Source organism: Chelonoidis abingdonii, chromosome 10, assembly GCF_003597395.2.
Source record: "Chelonoidis abingdonii isolate Lonesome George chromosome 10, CheloAbing_2.0, whole genome shotgun sequence".
In the NCBI taxonomy this organism is placed as follows: domain Eukaryota; kingdom Metazoa; phylum Chordata; order Testudines; family Testudinidae; genus Chelonoidis; species Chelonoidis abingdonii.
Genome location: NC_133778.1, coordinates 29,002,041 through 29,029,029, shown reverse-complemented (window position 1 = coordinate 29,029,029; position 26,989 = coordinate 29,002,041). Strand labels below are relative to the sequence as shown.

At 39.1% G+C, this 26,989-nt stretch overlaps 1 protein-coding gene across 1 annotated transcript in view; it reads right to left on the bottom strand.

Annotated features, from left to right (window-relative positions):
- The window catches only part of COL5A2 (collagen type V alpha 2 chain), a 183,207-nt gene that overhangs the window by 20,705 nt on the left and 135,513 nt on the right, over positions 1-26,989 (bottom strand). Inside the window, exons 19-49 of the mRNA XM_032802587.2 lie at positions 26,143-26,241; positions 24,546-24,590; positions 24,343-24,441; positions 22,569-22,622; positions 20,814-20,921; positions 20,047-20,100; positions 19,233-19,331; positions 18,241-18,294; positions 17,181-17,279; positions 17,007-17,060; positions 16,852-16,905; positions 15,355-15,408; positions 14,726-14,779; positions 14,299-14,343; positions 13,684-13,782; positions 12,565-12,672; positions 12,398-12,451; positions 10,743-10,796; positions 10,561-10,614; positions 9,319-9,372; positions 8,297-8,404; positions 8,141-8,194; positions 7,859-7,912; positions 6,381-6,542; positions 5,713-5,820; positions 4,476-4,583; positions 4,219-4,272; positions 3,754-3,861; positions 3,560-3,613; positions 2,051-2,158; positions 628-681 (exon numbers count right to left, since the gene is read on the bottom strand). Of these exons, the coding sequence (XP_032658478.1) occupies positions 628-681; positions 2,051-2,158; positions 3,560-3,613; positions 3,754-3,861; positions 4,219-4,272; positions 4,476-4,583; positions 5,713-5,820; positions 6,381-6,542; positions 7,859-7,912; positions 8,141-8,194; positions 8,297-8,404; positions 9,319-9,372; positions 10,561-10,614; positions 10,743-10,796; positions 12,398-12,451; positions 12,565-12,672; positions 13,684-13,782; positions 14,299-14,343; positions 14,726-14,779; positions 15,355-15,408; positions 16,852-16,905; positions 17,007-17,060; positions 17,181-17,279; positions 18,241-18,294; positions 19,233-19,331; positions 20,047-20,100; positions 20,814-20,921; positions 22,569-22,622; positions 24,343-24,441; positions 24,546-24,590; positions 26,143-26,241 (2,367 nt within the window). The remainder of the gene's footprint in view (positions 1-627; positions 682-2,050; positions 2,159-3,559; positions 3,614-3,753; positions 3,862-4,218; positions 4,273-4,475; positions 4,584-5,712; positions 5,821-6,380; positions 6,543-7,858; positions 7,913-8,140; positions 8,195-8,296; positions 8,405-9,318; positions 9,373-10,560; positions 10,615-10,742; positions 10,797-12,397; positions 12,452-12,564; positions 12,673-13,683; positions 13,783-14,298; positions 14,344-14,725; positions 14,780-15,354; positions 15,409-16,851; positions 16,906-17,006; positions 17,061-17,180; positions 17,280-18,240; positions 18,295-19,232; positions 19,332-20,046; positions 20,101-20,813; positions 20,922-22,568; positions 22,623-24,342; positions 24,442-24,545; positions 24,591-26,142; positions 26,242-26,989) is intronic.

Sequence of the window (26,989 nt, the reverse complement as noted above, 5' to 3'; positions counted from 1 at the left end):
TGGTGAGGATGATCCCCTGGTGAGGATGATCACCAAGCAGGGAGGTTGTGGGAGTTCTTGCTAGGAAGAGCGCAGTTGTGCTCCAGCTATGAGGTGTGCAGTGGCTGTCTAGACAGAAGATGACTAACAAGGAGCCTAAGCATGGCAGAAGACACTGGAGTGTAGTACATGCTATGTCAATATGATACAGCAACAGGATATGGGATGTGAAGGACTACCTGTACAGGGTTTGAGAAATGGACTGTGGTTTGGGACTTTTGTGATGGCTTATGTGGACTGTGTTTTGGTAATAAATGGACCCAAAGGAGTGGTGTTAGTGAGGCAAAAGAACTTGGAATGGAGTTACTGGGGATTCTGAAGGGAAAACTGAGGCAGGCACACCAGTTATACCATAGCCTGATGCAAAAGGGTGCCCAGGAAGGGACCTCCATATCACAGTATACTTCTGTAAAAGCTTTTGCTACATCAATTACTAAACAACAGAATTTATTTGAGTGAAAGAGAATAAGATAACCATTACATGAAGTTATTTTAGGCTAAGATCAATAAACGTCATCTGCCTAACAGTGAACCGTAAACAGAAATTTGATTGTTTCCATATTCTTATATATAACACAATGTACTCACTCTAGGGCCAAAAGGACCTGGAATCCCAGCACTGCCTTGTTCACCAATGGGACCCTAAGCAGAAAAAATATTTTTATTATATTTTAAATTGAACATCACATTACCTTTAAAGAAATGTTGTGTAAACCTATAAAGCTATGATTGCCAAAGTGAACCAGGATGTGCCCAGGAAACATATGTAACAATTTCCCTCTGAATTCTCAATCACTGTGCACTTTTAAGTCTCAATGTATTATTCTCTTTTGCTACGGTGACACAAAAACAATGGTCAGCAGTAAGATAAGTAAAGTTTTTAACACAAGTACAAATCTATACACTACGCTGGGTCAACGGGAGAAACTCTCCCATTGACTTACCTTATGCTTCTCATTCTGGCGGAGTTCCAGAGTCAACGGGATAGCAATCGGTGGTCGATTTAGTGGGTCTTCACTAGACCCGCTAAATTGAACCCGGTTGATTGATTACCCAGTGTCGATCCACATTAAGTGGAGATAAGCCCCTAGTAATGACAGGACAAAAACCAGGAGGAAGAACCAGAAAAAGGTTGTTCGAGATGCTGAAGGAGGATACAAGAAAGGTCAGGGTCAGCTTAGAAGAAACACTCACTAGGAATGCTTGGAGATGAAGAACAAGAACCACTGACTGCAACTAACAGAACAAGGTGAAGACAAAGAAGATGAAGGAATTTTGTTGAGGAGGCAGAGCGGGTTGAAATATTTTGGGGAGCTGAAGGTGCGCTACATCTAGCTATGAGATGCTGAGCACTTTGCTGGGTTTGCTTCACTAATCACAAGCTCTATGACTGCACTCAGCCTCTGCATAAGGACATTAAGAGTTGAGCCTCTGACACATGCAGGGCCAGGTGCACACTAGTTCATGCTATATAATTTTGATAAAGCAGAATTGCTAACAAATGCAGTAAAAATACTATGGCATTGGCTGTGCATGGAACAAATATCACAAATTACTTATAATTACCAATATCAACAGAAACCACGCAGATTTCTATGTTCTGTACAAAAGTTACTGCTTCTTAAATGGTAAGTTCTTGGGGAAGAGAACCATGTTTTTCTTTTTGTTTGTACACTCCCTAGTGTATTTGGTATGCTAACATTAATAGTAACACCAATGCTTACAGCAGCAGCAGCAGCAGCATGCAGACTGCTCAGGTATGCTAACATGAAGTTAAAATTTGCATAAATCTACTTGATGGGTGGGGAACAAGAAGTAAATTTGACAGTTTATTGCATTGATATTAGCAGTGTATAATATATATATAGGAAACTACAGACAGCGGCTGTCTGGAAATTATATTTATTGTAACACACTGTGCAGATTTTCCCTTTTGGTTCATTTTTAATATCAAAGGCTTAACAGATGTGTTATACTTTTCTTTTCTTGCTAATTAACTAAAACAACTTACAGGAGGACCAGGAAGACCTTGAAGACCAGTGAAACCTCTGTGACCCTTCTGACCCCTGTCACCTCGGTCTCCATGGTCACCTTTGTCACCACGAGGACCTTGGGGACCCTATAGATACAAAAAACAGTCAAATAGAGGATTCTAAACTAAGAACAAACCTTACTTTTCTCTGGACACTAATGTCTGACACTGTTCACTTCTAAAGGCAGAAAGCAGCAGGCCATGTTTACATATTAGAAAATGCCACATACCTAAATAAAATAGAGTTGTTTACAGTAAAATTAGTCCTTACTGTTTACCTACCTATTTCATACATTCACAAACACTGGTACTAAGAATAGTGAATATATTATATATTTATATCAATATTCATTCCATGCTTGATAGTGGGAAGCATTGTTATGGAGAGGACTGAAATGTTATGAGTAAAGATGACCTCCATATGTTTGTATCTACAAGCCTGTTTTTTCAGAATCAGGAAGGAAAGTGTCTTCACTTCTCACAACAAGCTACATACCCGAAGGCTCCTGCAGTCTTTATTAAGGTAAACTTAAATTTGAAACGTCAATGGGATTTTTGCCTGGGTAAGGACTACAGTATTTGAACTCAACATCCTCAAATGAGTTTATTCCATAATTATTTAACTCCAAAATCTTGAAATTTTAAAACTTTTAAAATGAGTTAAAATCACTCAAAATATTTCTTTGGCTTATACTTTTAATATTACATTTTCCAGTTTAAATTTCATGCTAGCCTAAGAACAGCATTTAAAATTTATAATAATTTTCAGTAAGTTTTAAATACTGAACAATCTACATCTTGAAACCAGAGTGAACTTTTAGAAAAAAAGTGAAGCATTCTCTGCTTTTCCTTCTTCACCTGTGTCTTCTGATTAGAAATGTCAAAACTGAATTCTCGAACCCCCTTTGATTTCAGGAGTGAGAGCTTGAATCTTGGTTCCAAGCCTGAACTCCTATAACAATTTTGCCTATAACAAAAAACTGGAAGAGATATATTTTCAGCTTCAGTTCAGCTGCAGCAAAATTTCATGATATTAATAAAGTTTGTTTCATAAGAACAGCCAATTTTGTAATATTTCTGCCATTTTAGTCTGAAATCTCATGACAACAACACATGATATTTCAACATCATAAAATTCTAACCTTAATCTAAATCCTGATTTGGTGAAACACAAGCCTTAGACCTAAGCTAATTCAGGTCCAAATACCACTTGCTTGGCCACTCTCTGTTGTATCATGCAAGTAAAGAAGATTCTTGTTACTTCTATTCAGTCATGTTTTACAGACAATGCACTGTCATAGTCAACCAGTTGGAGAATCTAAAAGTATTATATAACTCAGAAAATGTTCACTATTCATTAGGAGTCAGCTCTTTAAAGCTCAAGTCATTATTCAGGCTTCTAAATCTAGCTTTTCTTGCCCTTTTGGTAACATTTAATGTAAAAATAATTTGGTTTGGGCAACAGTAAAGCAATCACACAGAACTTACAGGCAAGCCTCGTTTTCCAGCACGACCAGGTGGACCCACTGGACCCCGAGAGCCCTGCATAGAAATGCATGGACATGTTACAGCAAGCAATGCAGCATACCTTTATAGCACATCTTTTCATAGAATATGTCCAAAATCATAATACAGCCATACATAAAACTAGTAAAAAAATCTGAAATAAAGTCCCTACTTACTGGTTCACCTCTTTGCCCTGCTTCTCCTGTAGGGCCAACTGGTCCTGGCGTTCCTGGGGCACCCTGCGCACCTGGTAAACCAGCAGGTCCAGGTTCACCACGATCACCCTACAAATCGTTACAAGTTACTTAACTGTGTATTTAAAAAATGGGACTGGACTACATCAACAGACTTTTCTATCTCTATGGTTTAGTACAATGATTATGATTAGTTGGGATATTCTTGCTGTCAGCTCTCAAGAGTGAGCTCCCATAGTAAGGACGGTTTTAGCTAGGGTTCCCCAGCTTTGAAATCTGTGTCCTCTTGCAGCCCATCAGAGTCCTGGTGTGGGATTGGAATGTGAATTTAGCACAAGCTCTCTGTATGGGAAACCTTAGGAGACATGCAAGGGAAAGAATCTGCCACAGACCCAGAAAAGAATGGAGATTTACAGTAATGGCTTAACACTAATAACATATTCTTACACGTTCTCCAACAGCTCCATCTCGTCCAGGAGTACCATCATTACCAGCAGGACCCTAGAAATGTGAAAGGTAAAAATATGACCATGCTTAGTCGACTTATGACCATGCTTAGTCCCTTAGTTACAGGGAACAATGTTACATTTGCCCAAAGATGGACTAGAAACTAGCAGGTCTTTCCCAGCTCTAACTTCTATGACTCTAGGCCATAATTAGAGCAAGTCTGTTACTTTTTCCTGTTGCTAGGCCACAATACTTACTTCTGGACCAGGTTCACCTACTGGACCACTGGCACCTGGTTGGCCAATAGGCCCGGAGGGACCTTTATCTCCTGGTGGCCCTGTTGAACCCTGTTTTCCTGGTGTACCCTAAAAAGATAAGAAATACCTTATCAACCATTTAATGTAATGAAACAAAGAGAACTCAACAGAAAAGATCACCAGTTGTTAAACTTTATGGTTATTAATCCAGTCTTAAGCACTACCAATGTTTGTAGCTTTCAAAACTTCAGGATGGAAGAATGTGTTCTAACAGATTTTGAATATCCTTTTGATTTGTTGTATAGTACTAAGCAATTTAATTGAGCTTTTAAAATTAACTAACCAACCTAATGAAGTAGTCTTTTATCAACTTTGAGGTCAGCATTTCTGATTGGAGCTTTAAAAGGACCAGATCCTTTGTTACGTTATTCATGTTTCATGGTGGACTAACGCCCCCTGGATTGTTGGACGAACTGGGAGCCTAACCAGCCTCCAGCATATCTTAAAGTAGCTTAAACACAACTGTTGGCTTGAACCTTTATTGAGTCAGACAATCCATCTCCAGACCAACATAACTTCTGATTAGTAACCTTGGGACAAGCTCCAGTTGAGGTTGTAAACTGCTTGAATAACTGCCTAAGCAAGTTTCTCTTGAATGCCACCCCCTTTAATAATCACTACACTAAAGGAGATGCTTTCTTCTCCCTCACCAAGCTTTCAAAATGTATTAGTCCTACAAGAAAAAAAACAGAACTTTTGGAAGTTCTAGAGTTCATTGACAATTGTTATTAATTATGTGGTATGGGTCCCATTGCAATACGTTTAGCAGAAATTCAGCCTTTTAGCCTGTAGTATCTGGGCTAAAAGACAAAAGTCAAAATGTTCAGACTTGAGTTCTTATTTAGGCACCTAAGTGAGTGGTCTGATTTCTAAAGGTGCGGCTGCCTAGTAAGACATGTCTGATTTGGAATGTTTTGGCCAGAAGCCTCACTACGACTAAAGATTCTCCTTTAGCTCAGAAGGATAAGGTGTTTGTCTGGTGGGTTCCATTCTCCATGCTATGTATGTGTGGTTTAGTTATTAACCATACCTGTAGACACAATGCCACTGATTCTTTACACAATTAGAACCCTCTAATATTGTCCTATTTCTGTGTAGGAGTTAGGAAGAAGGCACATAGTATCACAAAGGCAAGCAGAATACTTCAGACAGAAATACTGACTGCATTGCTACTCACACCAGGGCCAGGCAGGCCAGGCATGCCTCTCTCACCTCGCTGACCTGGCATACCAACAATACCTCTCTGACCAGTAGTTCCAGCTGGACCTGGGGGGCCATCCGGACCCTGAAATTGACAAAGGATACAACAGGGTTATCATCATTTTCAGAATCAATAACAACAATAATAATAATAAGGCAGAATCTCTAGAATTTAACTTAATCTAGAAGGAGTTATCACCATAAAAACCTCTTTTTTACATGAAGCAATATTATGACAATGTGCACAACTGGTTGGTGATGTGTTATATTTGCCATCAGGCCTAAAGTGTCCAGACTGGACAATGTGTAAAATTAATTCCAAAAGTCAAAGGAGTTAAAATGTAATTGGAAAATCCAGTTCAAAGAAAACGTGAATAAAAATGAATGTCTGGGACCCACTAAGAGTTGTTCCGTTACATCTGAAATATGCATTGGGTGTACACATAGGTGCAAAAGGTGATATGAAGCAGAGCGTGGAAACTCAGAAGATGCTATAGAAAGTTGAAGTGCATTTAAAGCTACATTCTTTATGGAACATATGCTGTGCACTTGTAGATTCTATTCTTGTTTCAAGAAGGTACAAACGTTGGGCATTTCAAAACTTTTCATTAAAAAGCTGTGTGGCTAAAAAGCAAAAGCACTTACAGGTTGCCCATCTTCCCCTGAGTCTCCTTTGTCTCCAGGGCCACCAGGTGGCCCAGCTGGTCCTCGATCTCCCACTCGACCATGTGCACCTGGATCACCACGAAGACCTGGAGGGCCTTCTTTTCCTGGGTCACCAATAGGCCCAGCAGGCCCCAGAGCTCCCTAGCAACATTAAAAGACCCTGATTACTATAGATTTCTGATCAAATCAGGACTGGGTTCTGATTAACTAAAAATAAGTAAGTACAAAGGAAGGACCAGTGTTTGAACATAATGTTATCATATAACAGCTACACAGTGCTTCCTCTTTAATAATGTGTGATCAGCTCCCAAGACTTGCAGATGATCTCCAAGTTTCATGCCTTACACACCATTTTGGATTCCCTCTTCTAAAGAAGGAATTATTCATCCTAGAGCTGGACAATTAGTGCCACAAAATTCCACAAATATTCATTCAAAACTTCTCCACTCACATCAGTGATAGCATTTTGTATCCATTTTTCACTCACTTTCCATAGACATGCATTATTTTGATGCCATTGAACATGATCAGTTCTCATTTTTTTAAAGTAATTTCTTATATTTATGTTATGCCTTTCATCCCAAAAGAGCCCAAAGTGACTTATACATGACAGGAATCAGATCAATCCTGGGACTTCCCTCTTTAAGAAGAAAACCCAGAATGGCAGTCATGTTATGGGAAGTTTGAGGGATAACATAAAATACTGTATGTGTGCATGGATCCCCCACATATCTTCAAAGGATGGCAAAGTACATTCCTGTTTTTACAGAGCATACGTTATATTAGCAAATGTGCTTTGACATCACTTCACTTGTTCCACTGCATGTGACAACCACAAAATGAATTTGAGCAAATTTGGTATTTGTCATTAATACACACAGAAGGGTTGGATCCTAATTTGTCAAGCCACATGGGGAAATGACACATAATTCTTTAACCATAGTGTCACTGAGAAAAGTTTAAACATAGGATATACTTTTCGCCTTCTCTGTCATTTTTAAAAAATGGACTGTGTGAGCAATTTCACTGATGAGCTGGCACAAGAAAGGCCCTGTTGCTTGTACAGAAAATTCCCTCAACACCAAGAATTATAGGGAAGGAAGTGGGGCATGACCTGGGATTTTTTTTTAAATTTAACTGCAAGTGAACAGTTTAACCAAGAATAGCTTTACTATTTCAGAGCCTGACCCAATGTTCACTGAAATAAACTGAAAGACTTTCAGTGACTTCAACAGGCATTGGATCATGTCCACAATTAAAAGGCTTTGTTTGACTTACCAACTAATCTTGCATACACTGAAGTCAAAGGAAGCTATTCCTTTCAATTGGCACAAGATGAGGCCCTGAATACTGTAGGTCTTTACAAGTTCCAATGTCCATGATTCTCTGATTTGTTCAGGTGTCTAACGACCATTTTATAAAATGTATCTATAAGAATAAGTCTCAAATTGACTTACAGTAGGTCCGGGAGGTCCAACTCTTCCAGCAGAGCCAGGGAATCCTGTTGCACCCTAGAAATACATTTTGATATAAGCACTAGAAAGAAATCTGGCACTGGTTACATGAAATGTTCTCGGTTCACTGAGCAATCAACTACAACTGATCTAATTATTGAATATGCAATACAACTCAGATTAAGAAAGATTTAAATATTTCCAACAAAATTAAATGCATGTCCCTAATATAAAATGGTGCTATTGCATTAATCCAATTAATTTACAAAAAAACAAAGTACTTACAGGTGGACCCTGAGTACCTCGACCACCTTTTAGACCAGGAACGCCATGAGGACCCTAAAAATGACAAACAGATGGGCCATAATGAACAGCAAAGGACATTTAAAATGAGAAACTGACACAGGTCATTGCTTCCCTTCAGCTTGCTTTTTTACTTACTGGTGGGCCAGGAGACCCAGAAAGGCCCTGTGGTCCTGGGGATCCAGCATCCCCTTTCTGTCCAGGTTCCCCAGGTTCACCTTTCACACCTGGTTGACCATCAGGGCCCTATGAAAAATAATATAAAAAAGTCAGATCAGGTTAGAGAACACCAAACCTTTTCCATTTGATAGTCAATATACACTATGGGAACCTTTGCCACATTAAAAAAGAGGCGAACAAATCAGTCCAGCACGTAGACTAGTACCTTAGCTCAATGGGACACCAAAAGTAGATCATAATAGTTTGCCACTAACTTTACTGGGTCAGAAGTGTTTTATGTGAAATTCTGTGGAGTCAGTTAACCATATTCCATAAAATAGTTTTCTAACCCAGTTTATATTTCTTAAAACCTTAGGATTCCTCTTCAATCTCCTCCATGTCACACATGTCTAAAGGTTTAAGGGATTAAACTCTCACTACCTGTTTTATTGCCTCTTTTCCAAGGAAAATAGATGCCTCTCTCTCTCTCCTGGAAGTTCAATACATTGTTTGGAGGAAAGGGGCCATTTCCCAGGTGCCCTGAAACTCACTAGGAACCAGCGTCAGACTTGTGGGAAAGGCTGTTGCACTCACAGATCTCCCAATTATTTTCATGAAGACCCTGGTCAGTTTCCTCATGTATCACAAACTCCACTGCACCTCTCTGCTACCTTTCAGTGGATGACACTTTGTGGTGTTCCTTTTTTAATCTCAAAGGAAACATTTTCATCTATTAAAATATATATGTAATCTAGTTAACACTGATATAATCTTGTCAGCAAAATAATTTTCTACTGTCTGGTATATTTACTGGCTCACTATTTTACATGAAATAATCGGAGGGGGAAGGAGGAAAGGAAGAGTTCTTTTTGAAACAGAAATCTGACTTTGTTCCAGAAATATTTCCAAATGGTTTAGAATCCATTAAACAAAAGTGATTAAGCAGCATTTAAACTTAGTTTATGATTAAAGGAAATGGATTAGAATCATATAGCACATACCGGAGGACCAGCAAAACCAACAGCACCAGTTGGGCCATTTTCACCACGGGAACCCTGGTGAAGAAATTAAGAATGGTTATGTTTCAGGTGGCATAAAAAGCTTATTGTATGGAGTATAATCTATACAGAAGTGCAGAAGAAAGGATGTAAACAATTTCCTGTTATAATTATAATGACATATATGCTATATTAACTATAATCGCACAGCTGGGTTTTTAAGAAGAGTCATGTGGTGAAACTAAGAAGGCTAAGTAAAATACCTTTAGAAATACATCCTTCTAAAACAAAATATCCAGTTGAGGGACACATGTAACTAAATAACTCAGTAGGCCAAATTCAGCTCTCTGTTGTTGTGTAATTGATAGCAGAATTTGGCCTAATGTATACATTTTATGTGATCTATTATTCCATTCAGTTAGATTGGAATAAAAATAGATGTCGGTTTCATTAACCATGTGATTCCAAAATTATGGGACCAAAGGGGCTGTAAAGCTACCTTAAGCACACAGCTGAGGATTCCTTACAATGTGTGGCTCAAGGAAAATTATTGCCTGAATATTGCTGGGTGCAGGCACTCCCCAGCTGGTGTAATGATTGCTCTAATTTACACTTCTAATGACGTGCTCTAATTTATGATGGGGGCTGATCAACCCCCAGCAGGATCAGGGACTGGGAAGTGCAAAAATCCCCCTTTGCTGTGACACCTCCATGGCCAGACCCTGGGACTGGGACCATAATGCCCAAATCATCAAAATAACCCCAGCTCTAAAATATGCTGAAATGGACAATATGATGTAATTGGAACTATTATACTTCTTTTAACCCTGCCTTCTTCTTAACATACATCAATAGAGTAAAATGTTAGGGGTGTGCTTTAAAAAAGGCTCATGTAATTAAAATAATGAGCATATTGCACAAGGTTTTCAGATGTGAAGAAAGCTATAATAGCTCTGTTGTCAGGTTACCCTGACATCTGTGACCGGATAATGAGATCTGAATGCCTGCAACTACAGTTAGTTTTATGGATTCACGGTAGCAAGGCAAGAACTGTGGGTTATGTCTGAAGAGCCATTTGGTATTTTGGAGGGTGCAAGGAAAAGAGGAGAAGATGAAAGAATAAAAGCAGGAAACAGAAATAACTGCAGACCGTGTACAATGAACAATGACAAATACTGTTAAATATCAGGCCCATAATGATATTTGGTAACACTGGGTCTGAAGAAGACAGAGATGTTTACTTACAGGATTTCCACGGGAGCCTGGGGGGCCAACTAAGCCTCGGGGACCAGGTTCACCCTTTAAATAAAATTAACAGATTGTTATTTCCAAAATAACTTATCAGAATAGCAGCAAACACGAAAATAACGTGTGGTTTTACTAGGAGAATTCAAATGTCAACTAGCTCTGTATAAAAATCCTGTTACCTTTTCACCAGTAGGACCTGCTGGACCCATTGGCCCTATTGGACCTGGAAGACCCTGTTGAGCAAACAATAGGAGGTGCTTCAGTGAGAAGAGTAAAAATTCAGAATTCCCGACGTCAAGACTTCATTTATTTTAATATTTCCTTCTGCATTTTTACATTCTTGAAATTCCTCCCCTTTACGCCTGAAGTTCTGTTTGGTCTTTGTTTTAGATGCAGTCTAAGTAACCCTGTTCTTTGAGACACATCGACTATTTCCCCTTTCACAGCCATACAGTCCACACTTGAAAACGCTGCTCTCTCTGGACTGACTTTATTTTTTCCTTTATATAGTATTCATGAAAAAGATCTAATGATCAAAAAGTCCTTTCTTTATTTTCTCTTTTTAGGAGGACATGAAGAAAGACCTTTTGTTTCATTTGCACAGAGGCCTTCCATACTTCTGCACTTCCTTGTTATCAAGTGCTCAACCCTGTAAATTAAAAAAAGCTATTACTCATGAAGACTCATTTATTCCTATCAACCAACCTCTCCTAAAAATGTCCCTTTTCCCTTTTGTATGACATTTAGGATAATTGATTTCAAGCTATTTGTCTACCCCAACCAATCTATTACTTACATTTAATGAGCCTGCAACAATAGCCAGATAGTCTTTATGTAAGCAGAATGTCAAATTATTAGTCTATAATAAAAACTCCCTACACCACAATACTGCACTGCTATCTGTGTCACGTGATACATAAGTACACTGAAAATTTAAAAAATTAAAGCTATTTGATCACTGTCAATGCTCCACTGACAGGCTATCTGCAAAAGTATTTCAGCAGAAGGATTTAAAAGTTAGTTCATCATATTCACACTTACTTGATCACTGCCCCAAATAGGCATACTGCATCTTAAGGTAGATATAATAAGCTTTCCGGTGTGTGTGTGTGTGTGTGTGTGTGTGTGTGTGTGTGTGTGTGTGTGTGTGTGTGTGTGTGTGTGTGTGTGTGTGTGTGTGTGTGTGTGTGTAGCCAGTACATTAAGTCAACCACATCAGTGGTGTCTGTTGCTTGCTTAAAACTGTATGAGTGTCTTTTTAACAATTATGTATTATTATATACCTAAGGACCTTAACTATGTTTTAATTTTCTAAGGCCTACACCTATATCATCCGTCTGATCTCAAAACATTCAAACTGCATGATGGAATTAGCAGGAACTCCCTATTTGCTACTGCATCTCAATTTTGAAATGTACTCATGTTTAAATATCATGCATTTTTGCACTCTGCAAATGATAGTTCTATTTGTATGTGTAAATATATTAATGAGCAAAAGTAGTTAAAAAAAGACAGGCATGGACAAGTTTCACTGACTTCAAAAGTTGTTGCATAGGTATTGCCAAGGGTAAAAGTGGATCCCTAACCTTTCCAATCAGTGTCTTGCCTTTCTGTGGTATCTTTCAGTGGGGAAGACTCTCCTGATAAGATAAGATGAGATAAGACTTGCTCTCACCTCCCCATTCCCAACATAAATTCAAAATTCCTGGAACTAACTGATAACTCATATTATCTAGATGCTGAATACAGTTTGTTTTTGGAGTTGAGAAACCCTAACTTGCTTAGGAGCTCCATTACTTAGAGCTATTTCTAAGAGGGCAATGGGGTTACTTACCCTTGCACCATCATTGCCAGCTGTACCTTCAGAGCCTTTCTCCCCTACACCACCCTATGGAGAGTATCCAGAGGTCCAAGTCATTTTTATATCAAAACAACTACAGGATTATCAAGAGAGACGTATTTCTGTTTAGTATTTAAAGGAGCAATGATAAGGAGACTTACCCTGTCACCCTTGGGACCAGGAGTTCCAGCAATACCTCTTTCCCCAGGCATACCCTGAAGACCTGGAGGACCTGGATCACCAGAGGTCCCAGTGGGGCCTGGACTACCCTGAAATGAATAAAACACAAATTACTGCCTATTAAGTTGAGGTCTCTTTGTCTTTAGAGTGAAGAACCATCTGTGCTTATGAATATGCCTCTGGAGGACACTTGCAAGTAATAATTTTCTCTTAAACTTCTTTCTTGTTCACGTCCAAACATTTTTCAGGAAACCAAGTTGCAGAGCTGAATTATTCATTAATTTTAGAATTTATATCCAATGTTTTGAAAAAACTAGTCATGAATCTTGAGTGCATGAATGGATGGGGCCGCGGGAGTGTGGGATAAAGGAGGGATGCTAAAGTGGCTCTAGGTAATCTTCTCAAACTGAATCCTTGGATGTTGGACAGCTTCCATGGAATAAATAAAATCAGTCTTCATTACACTAGTTGCCAATGGCCAATTATTGGACCTGGGGATTGTCCAGGGCAGGGATATCCTGGCTGTGCTCTCTTTCCTCCAAGCTATGCCTCTTATGTCCTCTGTAAAGAACATGGTAGTACAGGATCTGTTATGGCAGCTCTATACTCCCAAGGGATCCCAGTTCATATGGGTGGATTCTCTCCTGACCAATGACCACCAGCTGTAGGGCTACTCTGTGCTGGTGGAGCAGCACAAAGTATCCATAGCAACAGAGATGGGCTGTCCAGTTACTTACTGTAAATAGGCAAGATTCTCCAGACAAAGGCAGCACCACCGAGTGCGCTATATTATATAAATGGTTTCATACTGTTCTACTGAAATAGGCAAACCACACTGGTAGTTTTAAGAAATGTTTAGTCCTGTATTTTAAGGAGCTTTGTCTGTATACATTGAATGAAAATACTTATTTCTCAACAATATTTTAGTGTCCTTCATTATATTGGTGTTATTCTACTAGAATATCTTTGATTAACATAGCAAGACTGTTGTCCTCTTGGAGCCTTCAGGAAAACAAGATGCCTCTCTCTTGAGAACATTGCAGCTGAACAGAATCTTAAATAAAATCACTAAATCAACACACGTTTCTTGTGTAATTTACCTTTGGACCATCAGGACCATGTCCTCCAGCCATACCCTTTTCACCCTGAAGTCCTGCTGCCCCTGGTTCTCCTCTCTCCCCTGGATTGCCACGTTCTCCCTATAAAACAGCTATATGTGAAATATTCGGTCGTACGCAGATCCATTTGGCAGAAAAAAATCAATTATGCATTGAACATGGGGTACTATTGCACTAGACAGCTTCTACTCAGTAATAGCTTATGCTGAGTTGAACAAACAACAAACCCAAGTATATTCTTTTGGCCACAATAAAAGACTCTTTGAGGTGCATAAAATGGTACAGTATTATAATAAGATTATTTGCACATGCTATACAGCATAGAGTGCCTTCCATACAAAGATCTCAAAATGCATTACAAACATTATTTAACAGAGCTTCACAAGAATACTAAGGACTATGAGCATATTGTTATTGACTAGCAGCATAGCACCAACTGTGAGTAAAAATTGATATACGTTTATAATCATTTTAATAACAGGCAAACTGAGACACAAATGTGCTAAATTATAGTTTCAAGACTGCTCAGCGTATCAGTGTCATAATGGAACCCAGGAGGTTTGCTAGGAATGGCCAGTATTTGGGGAAGATACTTACTCTTGGACCTAATGGACCTCCAGCTCCAGGATCTCCAGGAACACCCTGGTGAGAAAAGAAATACAAGTTGGAAGGAAAACACTATATACCATGTGCTGGTAGGTATAGAAAACAGGAGATAACATTTTCATTTCAGTAGTTCTATGTAGTCTGAATGTCGATGGCTGGTTCTGAATGCAGATTTTCCATGTTGAGCAGAGATAGTACAATCCAGTCAGAGGACCAGATTCTGCTACCTTTACTCATGCTGAGCAGCATCTTACTCAATGAGTAGTCATCACAGATGTTTTGCAGATATTACTCATTGTGTGTCAGTGGGAGAATATAGCCCTTGGAGGACTGGAAAGTGAATACATCAAATAGGAAAAGAAGGTAAAATCATTTTATTCAGCAAGAAAAACTTGGCAAACGTTACAAAAGAAGTTACCTGATCTCCAGGCTTTCCTGCCTCCCCTGGAGGACCTGGTGGCCCAGGCAAACCCTGAAAGAAAATAAACGGAAAGGTCATTGTTATGTGGAAGGATTTAAACAGGACACTAAGAATAAGACCTGTGCCTTCATATGTCCACTGGATCATGTCTTCAAAGATCCCAACAGAAGTAATTAGATAAGTACTGATACACAAGCATCAAACTGTTTCCCTCCATAATAAAAGGAGATGACAGCATCTCTTTATTTATGCATGGAATTGGAATGTACAGTGCAGATGTATAAGACCTTTCTATACAAAAAGATAGTGGTTTGACTCCACTGTCAACAACACTATCAAAGCCATTGATTTGTTCAACTCTTGGATATCTTTTGGCTTTGAAAATCTTCAATTCCACAAACTTAGGCAGACAACTTGGGCTCCAATGATCCGTGGCATACAGAAATAGTATTTAAACCTTTTAAACAAAAACTAATACGGCTAATAATGTAGCTGCTGAAAGTGCGTGAGATGTGCTAATTAGTCTGAGCAATTCTAGAGACCTTTGTTTAACATCACTTTATGTAGATTACCAAGAAAAAAGGGTGTGTTATTTACTGATGTAAAAGAACTCTTGTTACACATACCTGAAAGCCTGTAGGACCTGGAGGGCCTTGTTCTCCTCTTTCTCCTGCTAAACCCTAGACAAAAGAAAAAAACTGTACAATTTAGGGACATGGCCAGTTTCCACTTACATGTTCTCTGCCTGACTGTACTCATGGGAAAAGATTACGTTTCCTACTTTTTTCTTATTAATTATTATTACTTACACCATTTCAGTTGAAAAAGGAAATTTTGTCAAGACCAGATAGTACCTTTTTAAGATCCTGGCTTAATTAACTGCTGCTGTAAATGAACTCAGTTCCACTGGACTCAAGACAGCTGTATCTATTTACATTTGCTGAGAATTTTGCCCCTTGCGATTTTTAAAATGGGCGGTAGAGGGAATTTTAAAAGAGATGTATACCTCTTTTAGTATACATAATAGAAAATTGATTCTTGAATTTTTTTGTATATTTGTAATATATTTGTGTCTCTAGAATCAACAGGTGTTAAACAAGACAACTGGAAGCCTATGTAAATTGTACACTGAGAGATGGATAGATAAACAGATATTTTTTAATATTTACTTGAAGAGGACAACACATTTTTTGGTAGGCATTTTTCACTTGTCAGGCTCATTAATCAACATTTCAACAACAGAAAAGCAGCTAGAGAAAAATCACAGAATTCAGTTTTAATATGATGTATGCACATTTCTTTCTGGCACTAAAGAAAACAGCAGAAAAATTTAACATATACTCTTTTCTCATGAGGTTAACAAAATTCTGAAGGTATTTATATATTTGAAAAAAACAAATTCAAAAACTCTCAACTCTTTTTGACACATGCAACTAAACAGCTGGATAGATGATTCAAGCAATGTTTCATCTGGAGTTTGAACTCTAATGGTGTGTTGTTATTTAGACTATTATTTTATTTGATAAAGTAATTAAATATTCAACATTAAAATTAATCCAGGGCCAGATTCTGCCATTCTTACTCACAGCAAACAGTACCTTACTGAACAGGTAGTCCCATTAAAGCCAATGTGACTAGCTAAGTGGGAATTTTTCATTAATACAGTAGTATGGGTGGCAGAATCAATTATCCAAAATAGAGCATAAAGTGAGGAGGAAAAGGTGGGAAGGGCACAACATGAGTTCAAATGTTCTCTCTTTTCAATATAAAAGTTTTTTAAGAAATATGTACACCCCTAGCGGGGAAGAAAGGCAAAAGGGTGAGAATATGTAGACTTTACGAAACCCTCGTATTTTTTCCAGGGATAATATTAAACTGGTTCAGCCTTAATAAAGCTGAAATTAAAAATAACACAACGATTTACAGATTGCTTTAAAGAGCAACAGAATGAAATCTGACTTTATTTGGCATAAATCAGTTCAGAATGCGAATGGTCTCTAAATCAATAAAAAAAAACACTTTTACTGTCACTTTTACTCTTGGGGACTGCTCAGAAAGTACAATGATGGGTGTCAATATAATTAGACAAACAGATAATCCTGTATATTGAAAAACTGACTTACAGGTGGACCAACAGGACCAGAAGGACCAACTTCACCATCTTTGCCAGGAGCACCCTACAGTGAAACAACAAATAAAGAGGAATTGTATAGTGCACACAAATGACAAATACACACATTTTTGTGTAATCAATATAAAGAATAACAATGATACTCACTCTCTGCCCTGGGACACCAGCATTACCCGCTTCTCCAGGTTTTCCAGGATCACCCTAATTTGTGGGGAAAATTGCTACAATTACCCAACATTTTCATCTATTTAAAAATATATTTAGCTCTGAAACTAAGGCAAGCTAGATAATTAGATACCTATTAGCAAACATTGTACTCACGCTGCTGCCTTTTGGCCCAGGAAGCCCCATGCTGCCTGGCTGACCTCTAATCCCTATTGAGCCTGCTGGACCTGGACGTCCATCTTCTCCTGGCGCACCCTAGAAATATAAATAATTGATTATATCACGTTATGAATATTCTTAACTGTGTTCCCATAAGCTTTTGTTCACCAATAAAAAGCTAACTCCTACTTCTTATCAGGTCTGATCAAGTGCCTAATGAAGGTAACAGAAATCTTTCAATTTATTGTAATAGGAGCTGGATTGGACCGTTAGGCTAGGGAATGATTGCCTTAAAATGGTATCAAAGTATTGGATAGGTCTATTCTGTTAGAGCTCACTAACTGGCTCCATGCTGTTTGCCTGATAGTCATCTGTGTAAAGGAAGGAACAGATAGGAAAGAGGACTTGTACAAGAGTACTGAAAAATGGATCACTTGAACTCTAGTGTATCCAACAGTGAAACTTAGAGCTAGAATTTTTCATTTTCAGGTTGGTTAAGCCAATGTTAACCTATCCTTTCAAATATTAAAACCTTCCAACCTTTAGCATTTGTACTGTTATCCACTTACAGTCTTGAAAGTACTTGTACAATATTTATATATTCTACTTTATTTCTTCTTTCTTTTATATTTCCCAATTTGGCTGTTCCATTAAAAATGTCCTTAAGTATATGTCAAAGAGACAATTCTAGCTTTCAAACATCTTCAAGGCAATTATAGACAGAGTCATTGGAGGTAGCCAATAATTATGGGAATGATGTAAAAAATATTTCTTTCCAGCAAACCTGAGCTCACAAGTGTTTAAATTCCTTGGGATAGCCAACACTGAGCATATACTGCAACATACATTAAGCCTAATGAAAGTGATTTGCACTGACTCATTTAGATGTTAAATGCCTTCCATTTGCTGGCATTTAGAAGGACCTATGCACCTTGAGAGACTATGAAACCATGGATTAGTAAAAGGCTAATTTCAAGGAGAGCAGAATTTCACAGTGCCAAGTGAAGGGACCAATAATTATGTACAACCTCCTCACTCTAAGTCACAAACTACTTACCAAAGGACCAAGTTTTCCTTCAGGACCCTGAACACCTGGATTTCCTGTGAGACCCTACAAAAATAGGATAACACAACAATTGATATAACCTGTGTATATGACCCTAAAATACGGCAAGGATTGTAAATGAGTTCAGAAAGTGTGCTCAGTAAGGAAACATCACACTGGAATAATTTTTCACTCTGGTGGCATGACTAATGAAAAGTCATTTAACGCGACCATGTTATTCCCCTCTCCGAGGCCCTCCAGGGGCTTCCCCTCACCCTACTGCATCAAAGTCAAGCTCCTCATCCTCACCTTCAAAGTTCTGCACAATTTCATTTTAACTGCATCTCTGCTCGTTTCCTCCGACTTACTCTCTCATTTGTTGTCTATACTCCTCTCAAGACTCCCACCAGTTCATCTCCTTTATTTCTCCCACTCTCAACCATTCTTCCATGCCACTCTTTATGCTTAGAATTTCCTTTCTTTCCTCGTATGGGACATTCCAAACCTGCCTCAAACATTTCTTCTGCAGGATCTTTCAATGACAGCTCACCATACACGACACAAATACATTAAAAACAATTAACCAATTTAACAAAGATTTGACTTTCAACCTATGTTTTCTGCACACCTCGTATTTTACATATTTACATTCCTCTGGACTGCATTGTCTATGTCTAATTTAGCGCTAGACCTTGCTCCCTTTGAAGTTAATGGGAGTCTTGCCTTTGACTCCAAGGGGAACAGAACCAGGTCCTTGGGCTCTGATCCTGAAAATACTCATGTGATTCACTTTGCACATGAGCAGAACCATTGAACTCAAGATCAGGTTCCATATTTCTCTTCCAAAGGTGAAGGTATTAGAGTGGTGGAAGAAGTGATCCCTGTTTTTGGCTTCTATAAACAGAGGTTGTATAACAGTTTGCCTGTAAAGTACATTGCCATCCTCAGGAATGGGAGGTACTACACATATTCATGACATGATGTTATTTTTATAATTTCCTTACCCTGGCACCTGGGAGGCCAGGTTCACCAGTGCGCCCAGGATCTCCCTGGCTTCCTTTAGGGCCTGAAGAACCTGCTGGACCACGCTCCCCTTGAGCTCCCTGGAAAAGATATCAAAGCCCTGTTAGTCAGACGTTAGATTGAACAACCATAGTAAGAGGAAGTAAATGCAAAATACACATCTTCCGTCAAGAGCATCTATCAATATTTTTTAAAACTGGCGTTCCAAAGTATTCTGAACCATATCCTTAACATTATTTAGAAATGATCACTTGTATAGAATTAATTAACATAAGGAATTTAGAATTCTTGCACTTCTATATAGAAGGTAACAATTGATGGACCTAATAAACAAAAACATCTTTGTGTCACTTGTCAGTCAGCGATATGGTTGTTAGGCAACACATGGGGGATTGGGCTGGCTTCTCAATGGAGATGTCAAGAAAGAGCTATTTTACAGGGAATGCTTCCCTCTCCAAATACTAACTTAACAGACACTGTAAAATGCAATGTAAGTAGTTACTGCTCAGTGGCTTTTACACATCATGATGCAAGCATAGGTGCATCAAGTTTGAGACATGAAAGGAGAGTGGAATGCCTGAGACCCACAGGAAGAGCAATGTTTTTCACTTAGAACTCTGGTCTCAGCATGTTTGAAAGACTTGACCCACTGTCATTTGGCATTTCCTTTGGCCCTGCCGCCAAACATTCAGCAGATCTGCTCACTTCCCACAGCAGCCTGTCTTTTCAGTTATATTCTTCTTTTGCATATATTTCTAAGCATGACAGGGAGGAAAATGGCCCAAATCACCTTACCTTGGGTCCAGGCAAGCCATCAGAACCCGGAAAACCACGATTACCAGGAGCACCCTATGCAAAAATATCATAAATCATTATTAATAATTTGATGTTCAATAGGGTTTTGAAGATCAGTTTATTTTCTTATAAAATCCTTAACTTCCAACTGGCTAATGTGCCTTCAAAATGCTCTTTTACAGTGAAAAATATTTAAGGGCCTCTTTCTGATCTCATCACTCACACTGAGTATTACACCTTAGCTCTGTGAGTAGCCCCACTGAAATCAATGACACTATTTCTGTAACAAGGTTCTACTCAACAGAAAAGTTATCAATCTGTCATATTTCTGAAGTGACTATCACTGTGATATCTAAACACTGAGTGCCCAAACGATGTGCTGAGCTTCAAAGTAATACTAACATGCCAGGCTTCATTCTCCTTCCCCAAATAAAAAACCAAAGACAACACTGGAGTAAATGATACTCAATATGAGGAAGGCATAATGCTACATTTTCATATTCTCACCCTCGCATGGACACTTCTGAAAAGAAACTACTGTGTATTACAAAAGACAGCATCCTATCACTTCAGAGAAATCAGGTCATAAAATCTCTAGTGTAACAAACAATGCTAAATCACAGTTGTCAATATACTATCATTAAAGACAAGTTTGTCTCTGCCCACCTCAAACTATAAGGGAGCTCACATTCAGGTCCAGGTCAGATATGATTTTCATGAGAGAGGCCCACCTCTAACAAATATAATTATTTTTCTGGCTTCCTTACCCTTTCTCCAACAGGGCCTGGAGGACCTACTGACCCTGGATCACCACGAGGGCCTCTTTTCCCTTCTTCACCCACAGGGCCAATGGGACCCTGAGGGCCATGTGGACCCTATTGAAAATATTTGCTTGTTCAGAATAAAGCAAATTAACCATTTTTATGGCTCAATCAATCACTCTTTCTTCCAACATGATCCATAAACATTTTCAGAAAGAACAAAATTGGGTAGTTAGATTTTTTTTAATTTCTTTTTAAATCAGTTATAAAATGCACTTATTCCCATTCAGATTTTCCTTTTTCTATGTTTATCAACTAGTATTTCAACATGAAGTGATCCATAAATGGACGGTAATTCTAAAATTTGGCTCTACATTGTGCTTCACAATCATTTGACTCCTTGTATAGGATCCTATTATTTGTCATTGTGGTATTTATTAATCGTTAGGCAAGTGGCATTAAGGAAATCAGTATTTAATTATTTAAAGAACCTGTACGATTATGGCATCCATACTATACAATACTAAACTTAGGGTAACATTTTTCTGTCTGATTGACACTGCAGATCTCTTCTCTGCAATCCATCTCTGGTGTAACTCCTGCACTGCTTCTGCACGTGGAATCCTTATGCCATCTTCCCTGATGGACTTTGGCTCAGTGACATAGAGGCTCTGATTCTGACACAATTTTCATTCTTGGTAGATGGAACTGAGATTTACCAGCCCCACAGCTGACAGAAATTGTCAATGCCTCTCTCTAGAAGGACATTCTTCTAGACACCCTTAAAAAAATAGTAAGTCCAGCCAGAGTTCAAGAAATCATTTGTCAACATTGACAGCTTTGCTGACTACTATCCTCTTGCTAATAATTTAGTTGAGCAAGAATATTAAGAATGTATTGCCAAATCAGCTACGACTGATCCTGGCTCTGTTAGCTAATAATCTTTTCATCCAGCCGTCATATGGCTCCAAGATGGTGCTGGCCATGTTGATGGATTGTCTTTTCATAGCTATGAATAGAGTCCAAACATCCATGCTAACACTATCAGGTCTACCAGCATCATTTGATATTGCTGATCAAAGAGTGCAGCTGATTCAGCAATAGGACCCTGATGGGTGGACAGAGCTGTATCAAGCTAATTTTGTTCATTCCTCTTGGACATGGCCCAGAGTTTTACGATGGACAGCCACCAATTGTCTCCCAGAGTTCTCATATGTGGACTCCCTTGGGGACTTGTTAAATGCAATATTTATATTACAATATTGGAGTAGATTGTGAGATGCTGTGGTCTATGTTGCTACCAACGTATGCTACATTCAGTTCTGTTCAACATATTTTAATATCTTTCCTTATTTCTCATATGGGACCAAAGCATGTTGTTAGAGCACAACCCTGTGTCCATGAGCACCCGTGCCCAGTGATTTCCTTATAAGACCAAGAAGTTGGAGTAGATCCATTCCATGGCTGCTAATAAAGCATCAGGGGATCCTGTATTTCTCTGTTGTGCTACGGCCTCCTCAAACTTGAGTCCAGGGGATAACTGGCTGAAGGATTTACCTTGTCATGGATTCAAAGGACCTATCCAGCCCCTTATTCACAACAGAACCTGACCAGGGTGTTCCATGGTCATTACTTGCAGGTCAAAACCAATAATGAGAAGTAATACTAGATATGTCTCAATAAATATAGTATTTGCTCTGCACAACAATGCATGTATCATTCTTTGTTTAAATTTTGATTTGATTACAAAAAATGACTTACTGGTTCCCCTTTGGGACCCGCTTCTCCTTTGAAACCTGGCACACCAGGGTCTCCCTGAAAACAAAGATATTAATACCATTAATCTGCACAAACCATTCAACCAGCCTTACCTGAGTTACCAAGTACAGTGGTTTCAAATGAAAAATGTGACAGTGCTTCCGCTAATCTAGTCTATAGATAGGTTGTTCATACATGGTAACTCCAAATAGCTCCTGATCCTGATGTCTTTAATCAGTTCTCACTCAAGCACAAAGTCCATTGACTTCAGTAAGAATTTTTGCCTGAATAAAAACCTTAGAACTTGATCCAAGCACTGTAACTTATTTTCCTGTCTAGTTTAGTAACCATCTCGGGCACATTATGGCCAACAGCTGACATAGAGAAACCCAAACAGCCAATCCCATATACTGCAGATTTCTGACATTTTGTAAATGACAATCTGTTTCATTGGGTAATTATATTCAGTGGGGTTACAACTGGTTTATTCCAAAATTGCTCAGCTAATAATGCTGTGAAAGAGTATATGCTGAAGATTAAACAAACCAGATTGCTAATGGTTAATTTGCAGAAGACTTCAGAGATAAAGGATTTTTATAAAAGCATTAAGCATTTAAGCACAATTACTTCTTGAATAATTTTGGACTACGTTTAGCATCAGAAAACTACTCCCTTCTACGAGACTAACTACAGGAACATTTTAATACATTTATGATAGTTTATGCTTTCTGTAAACATGTCTCTTTCTCTGTAATTACATATACAAAATACTAATTAAGGCTCTGATTCTACAGGTGACTCCAAGCAGGCAGGCCCACGGGCCAGTGACCACAGAAGCCAGTGAGGCTTTGTGCACAGGTCTCTGCCTCTCTGCACTCAAATTCAAGACTTGGGCCTAAGAAAGAAAAATCTGTATTTCAAAATACACATAAGAAATTAATGAGAATCAAGTCTTGGTATATTCACTTCTATTCAGCATGTAGTGGGGCAGCTGCCCCACTCCCACAGAAAAGGGGTTAAAAGTAGCCCTGGAGAGGGATTAAGAACAGCTGGGGGAAGCTGACTGAGTAGCTGAGCACAGCTGTGGCCAACTCAATCAGGGCTCAGCTGGCCCTTATAAGAGGGCTGCAGGCCAGACACTGGAAGACTCTCTCTCTAGCTTCTGAGGGAGAAGGATTTGGCTACCTGGGAGCTGAGAAGAGTACCTGAGGTGGAGCAGTGCTGAGGAAGGGCAGAGGGAGCTGGGGAGCTCCAACCTGGTAAAACCCCAGGCTGCAGGCCTTGCTAAAAGACCAAAAAAGGGTACTGGGGCTGCAGGGGGGCAGCCCAGAGGTAGGCAAAGGCAGCCGGTCCTAACCCTCCTTGCTGATGATGAGTTGTTTACAGATGGGGGCTAGACAATGACTGGCAGTAGCCACTGAGGCAAGGTGGGGATAGAGGGTTGGGGGTTCCCCTGGGTGGGGAGACCCAGATTGTGGGTTACTGCTGGGGCAGAATCCTGATGTAGAGGGGCACTGGAGTCCAGGAGGGACACGGGGGACCAGTGGCAGGCAAGACACCAGCCTGCAGAGGGTGCTCTGGGCTGAAAGAGTTAATTCCCAGCACGACCAGCAGGAGGTGCTGCACCAGTGAGTCTCAAACTCATTACACAGCAGTCTACTGATTTCATCTTATTGCTTGGAAATGAAAATGTTTCATTGCTAATCAACACATTAGCTTTCCTTAGCTGCATTGTTGCTAAATACTGTCATCTCCATGGTGACAAAGAAATTATTACCGCTTGGCCTCGGATGCCGGGAGGACCAGTACTGCCTTGAGGTCCTGGAGAACCAGGTGGACCTGCTAAGCCAGGTGGGCCAGAAGTACCTGGAGATCCCTACAAAAGAGACATCAGTGTGATAAGAGATGCAGCATGAAATGCTGAAATTAAAAAAGGAATCCATCACCAAAATTCCTTATACAGTTGATTTGATTACTTACTGTTGGGCCTTTAGCACCAAGAGAACCGTCTGTCCCTACAGTCCCCTAAAAACAGCATACAAATCATTATAACAAATTCTAATGAACGTATCAACGGAGGAATGAAAATACATTGTCAGACATATATTTGTGCCTCCTCTCAGGAGCAGAAAATAAAGCCTAGGATGTAGACAGTACAAAAGTTCACTATTTGACCCTGATTCTAAAAACATGTTGTCATAAACAGATAGCTAAGGATTAATGTCTCTTTCACCTGTAAAGGATTAACAAACAGTGACCTGCAACACCTGACCAGAGGACCAATCAGGAAACAAGATACTTTCAAATCTCAGTGGAGGGAAGCCTTTGTTTGTGGCTTTTGGCTTTTGCTTTGTTCTCTCTGAGTCCTGGAAGGGACTAGATGTGCAACCAGGTTTCTTGCCAATCTCCCTGCTACAGTCTCTTATATATTCAAAATAGTGAGTATTAAGTAGAAAGGCGGTTTAGTCTTTTAAAATTGTTTTTCTTTATTTGCAAATATGTAGTTGCTTGAAGTGTGTTAAATTGTATTTTTGCTGGGGGGAGGCTTTTCCTCTCTGGTGTCCTGATAAGCTGAAAGACCCTGTAATATTACACTCTTGTATTTACAGAGATTTCTTATTTTTTTTTTTCTTTCTTTATTAACCTTCCTTTAAAGACCTGTTTAATTTTTTCCCCAGTTGAAGGCTCAGGGAATTGAGTCGTACTTGACCAGGGAGTGTGGGAGACAGGGAGAAAGAGTGAGGGGAAGGGGGTCCCTTTAGTTTAGAATTGCACGGAGCTTAATCTGTATTGCTCTGGCTCAAGTGCAACCTCTTTTTAGTTCAGGATTGATAGTCCAGTATCTCCAGGTACCCAGGGAGGGAAGGCTAGGAGGCACTAGGGAGGGAAAGAAGTTTACCTTCCTGTATTAGATCTCAGTTGTCTGGATCTTGGTATCCCTCAGAAAAGGTTTTTGGGGAGACCAGAGTTTATCAGGCACTGAGAGTCCTGATTGGTGGCAGCGTATCAGATCTAAGCTGATAATTAAGCTTAGAGGAATTCATGCTAGTACCTCATTTTTGGACTTCAAGGTTCAGATTGAGGAAGAAATACTATAACACACGTGTGCTTAATTTTAAGCATGGAAGTCCAGCTGGAGCATAAGTACTTAAAGGGTCACAGTTTCCATCAGCATGTGTAACATTAAAGTGCCATCAGACTCCTTGTTTTTTGCAAATTAAAAGACTAACAGATTTATTTGTGCATTAGCTTTTGTGGGTAAAAAACTTCAGTTGTGTCTGAAGAAGTGGGTTTTTTACCCACAAAAGCTTATGCACAAATAACTCTGTTAGTCTTTAAGGTGCCAACAAACTCCTTGTTGTTTCTGTGGATACAGACTAACACGGCTACCCTCTGATATTTAATTTGCAAGTGTTTAGTCATCTATCTAAAAGATATTTTAAATACAAATAACGTGAAGACAAATGTTTCCTTTCTAAAAATACTTTCGGGACTCTCCCAATAGTAAGGTACCACTGGCTTTGGGTAGACAGTGTGCAGGCAATCAATGGAACAAGCATCCTAAGCCTGAACTTACAGGAAGTCCTTGTGACCCTGCTGGACCTGGTGGCCCTGTTTCACCCCTTTGTCCCTGAGGACCTTCTGGGCCACGTGCACCGGTTGGACCTGCTTCACCCTAATGTTTCACAAGAGAAAACAATCAGTTATTGAATTATTTTTTTAAAAGCAGCACATAATAATTAACAGGGAATAGTGCATGGAATAGATAACAATGGAATCCAAGCTTCCATATACTTCAGTATTAGAAAAAGGTATTGCACATATAAGAACCTAATTTTGCCAAGATTTATAGCGTTGAAACTGAAACCACAATTTGCCCCCTAGTCTATACATATACAAACACCTTTCTTTTAGAGGAGAAACAGCATGGTAGCCTGTATAATTTATCCAAAACACACCACCAATATATTACAGGGGAAAAGCACAACAGAAAGAAATCCATACAAAAAAACCCCATCGACATGTCAATATTGGTTCTTTTTATAGTCTTTGGTTGCACTGTTTGCAGCTGAGACTTGAAACTTTATGTAAATTAGAATTGATAAGAAGAAATGCTTCTCACAGTATAAACTAACCCATGGACCTCACTGCAACAAGACTGTATTGATACGAACAGTTAATATTAAAAAAGAATTAAACATAGGAATATGGTAGGCACTGGTTGTGCTTTCTATAGTCAAAAGTGGTCAGATATATTATGCAGTAATGACCACTATCAGAAAAAAGCTGCAAGACTAAATAGACCACTGATCTATTCTGATATCGCAATTCACTCTGGTATGTCCTTAATTTTATTCTTATGTGGACCAACTGCCTTTCTGAACTGATGCTACACTACAATTGTATCTTCAGGACTGAAGGGC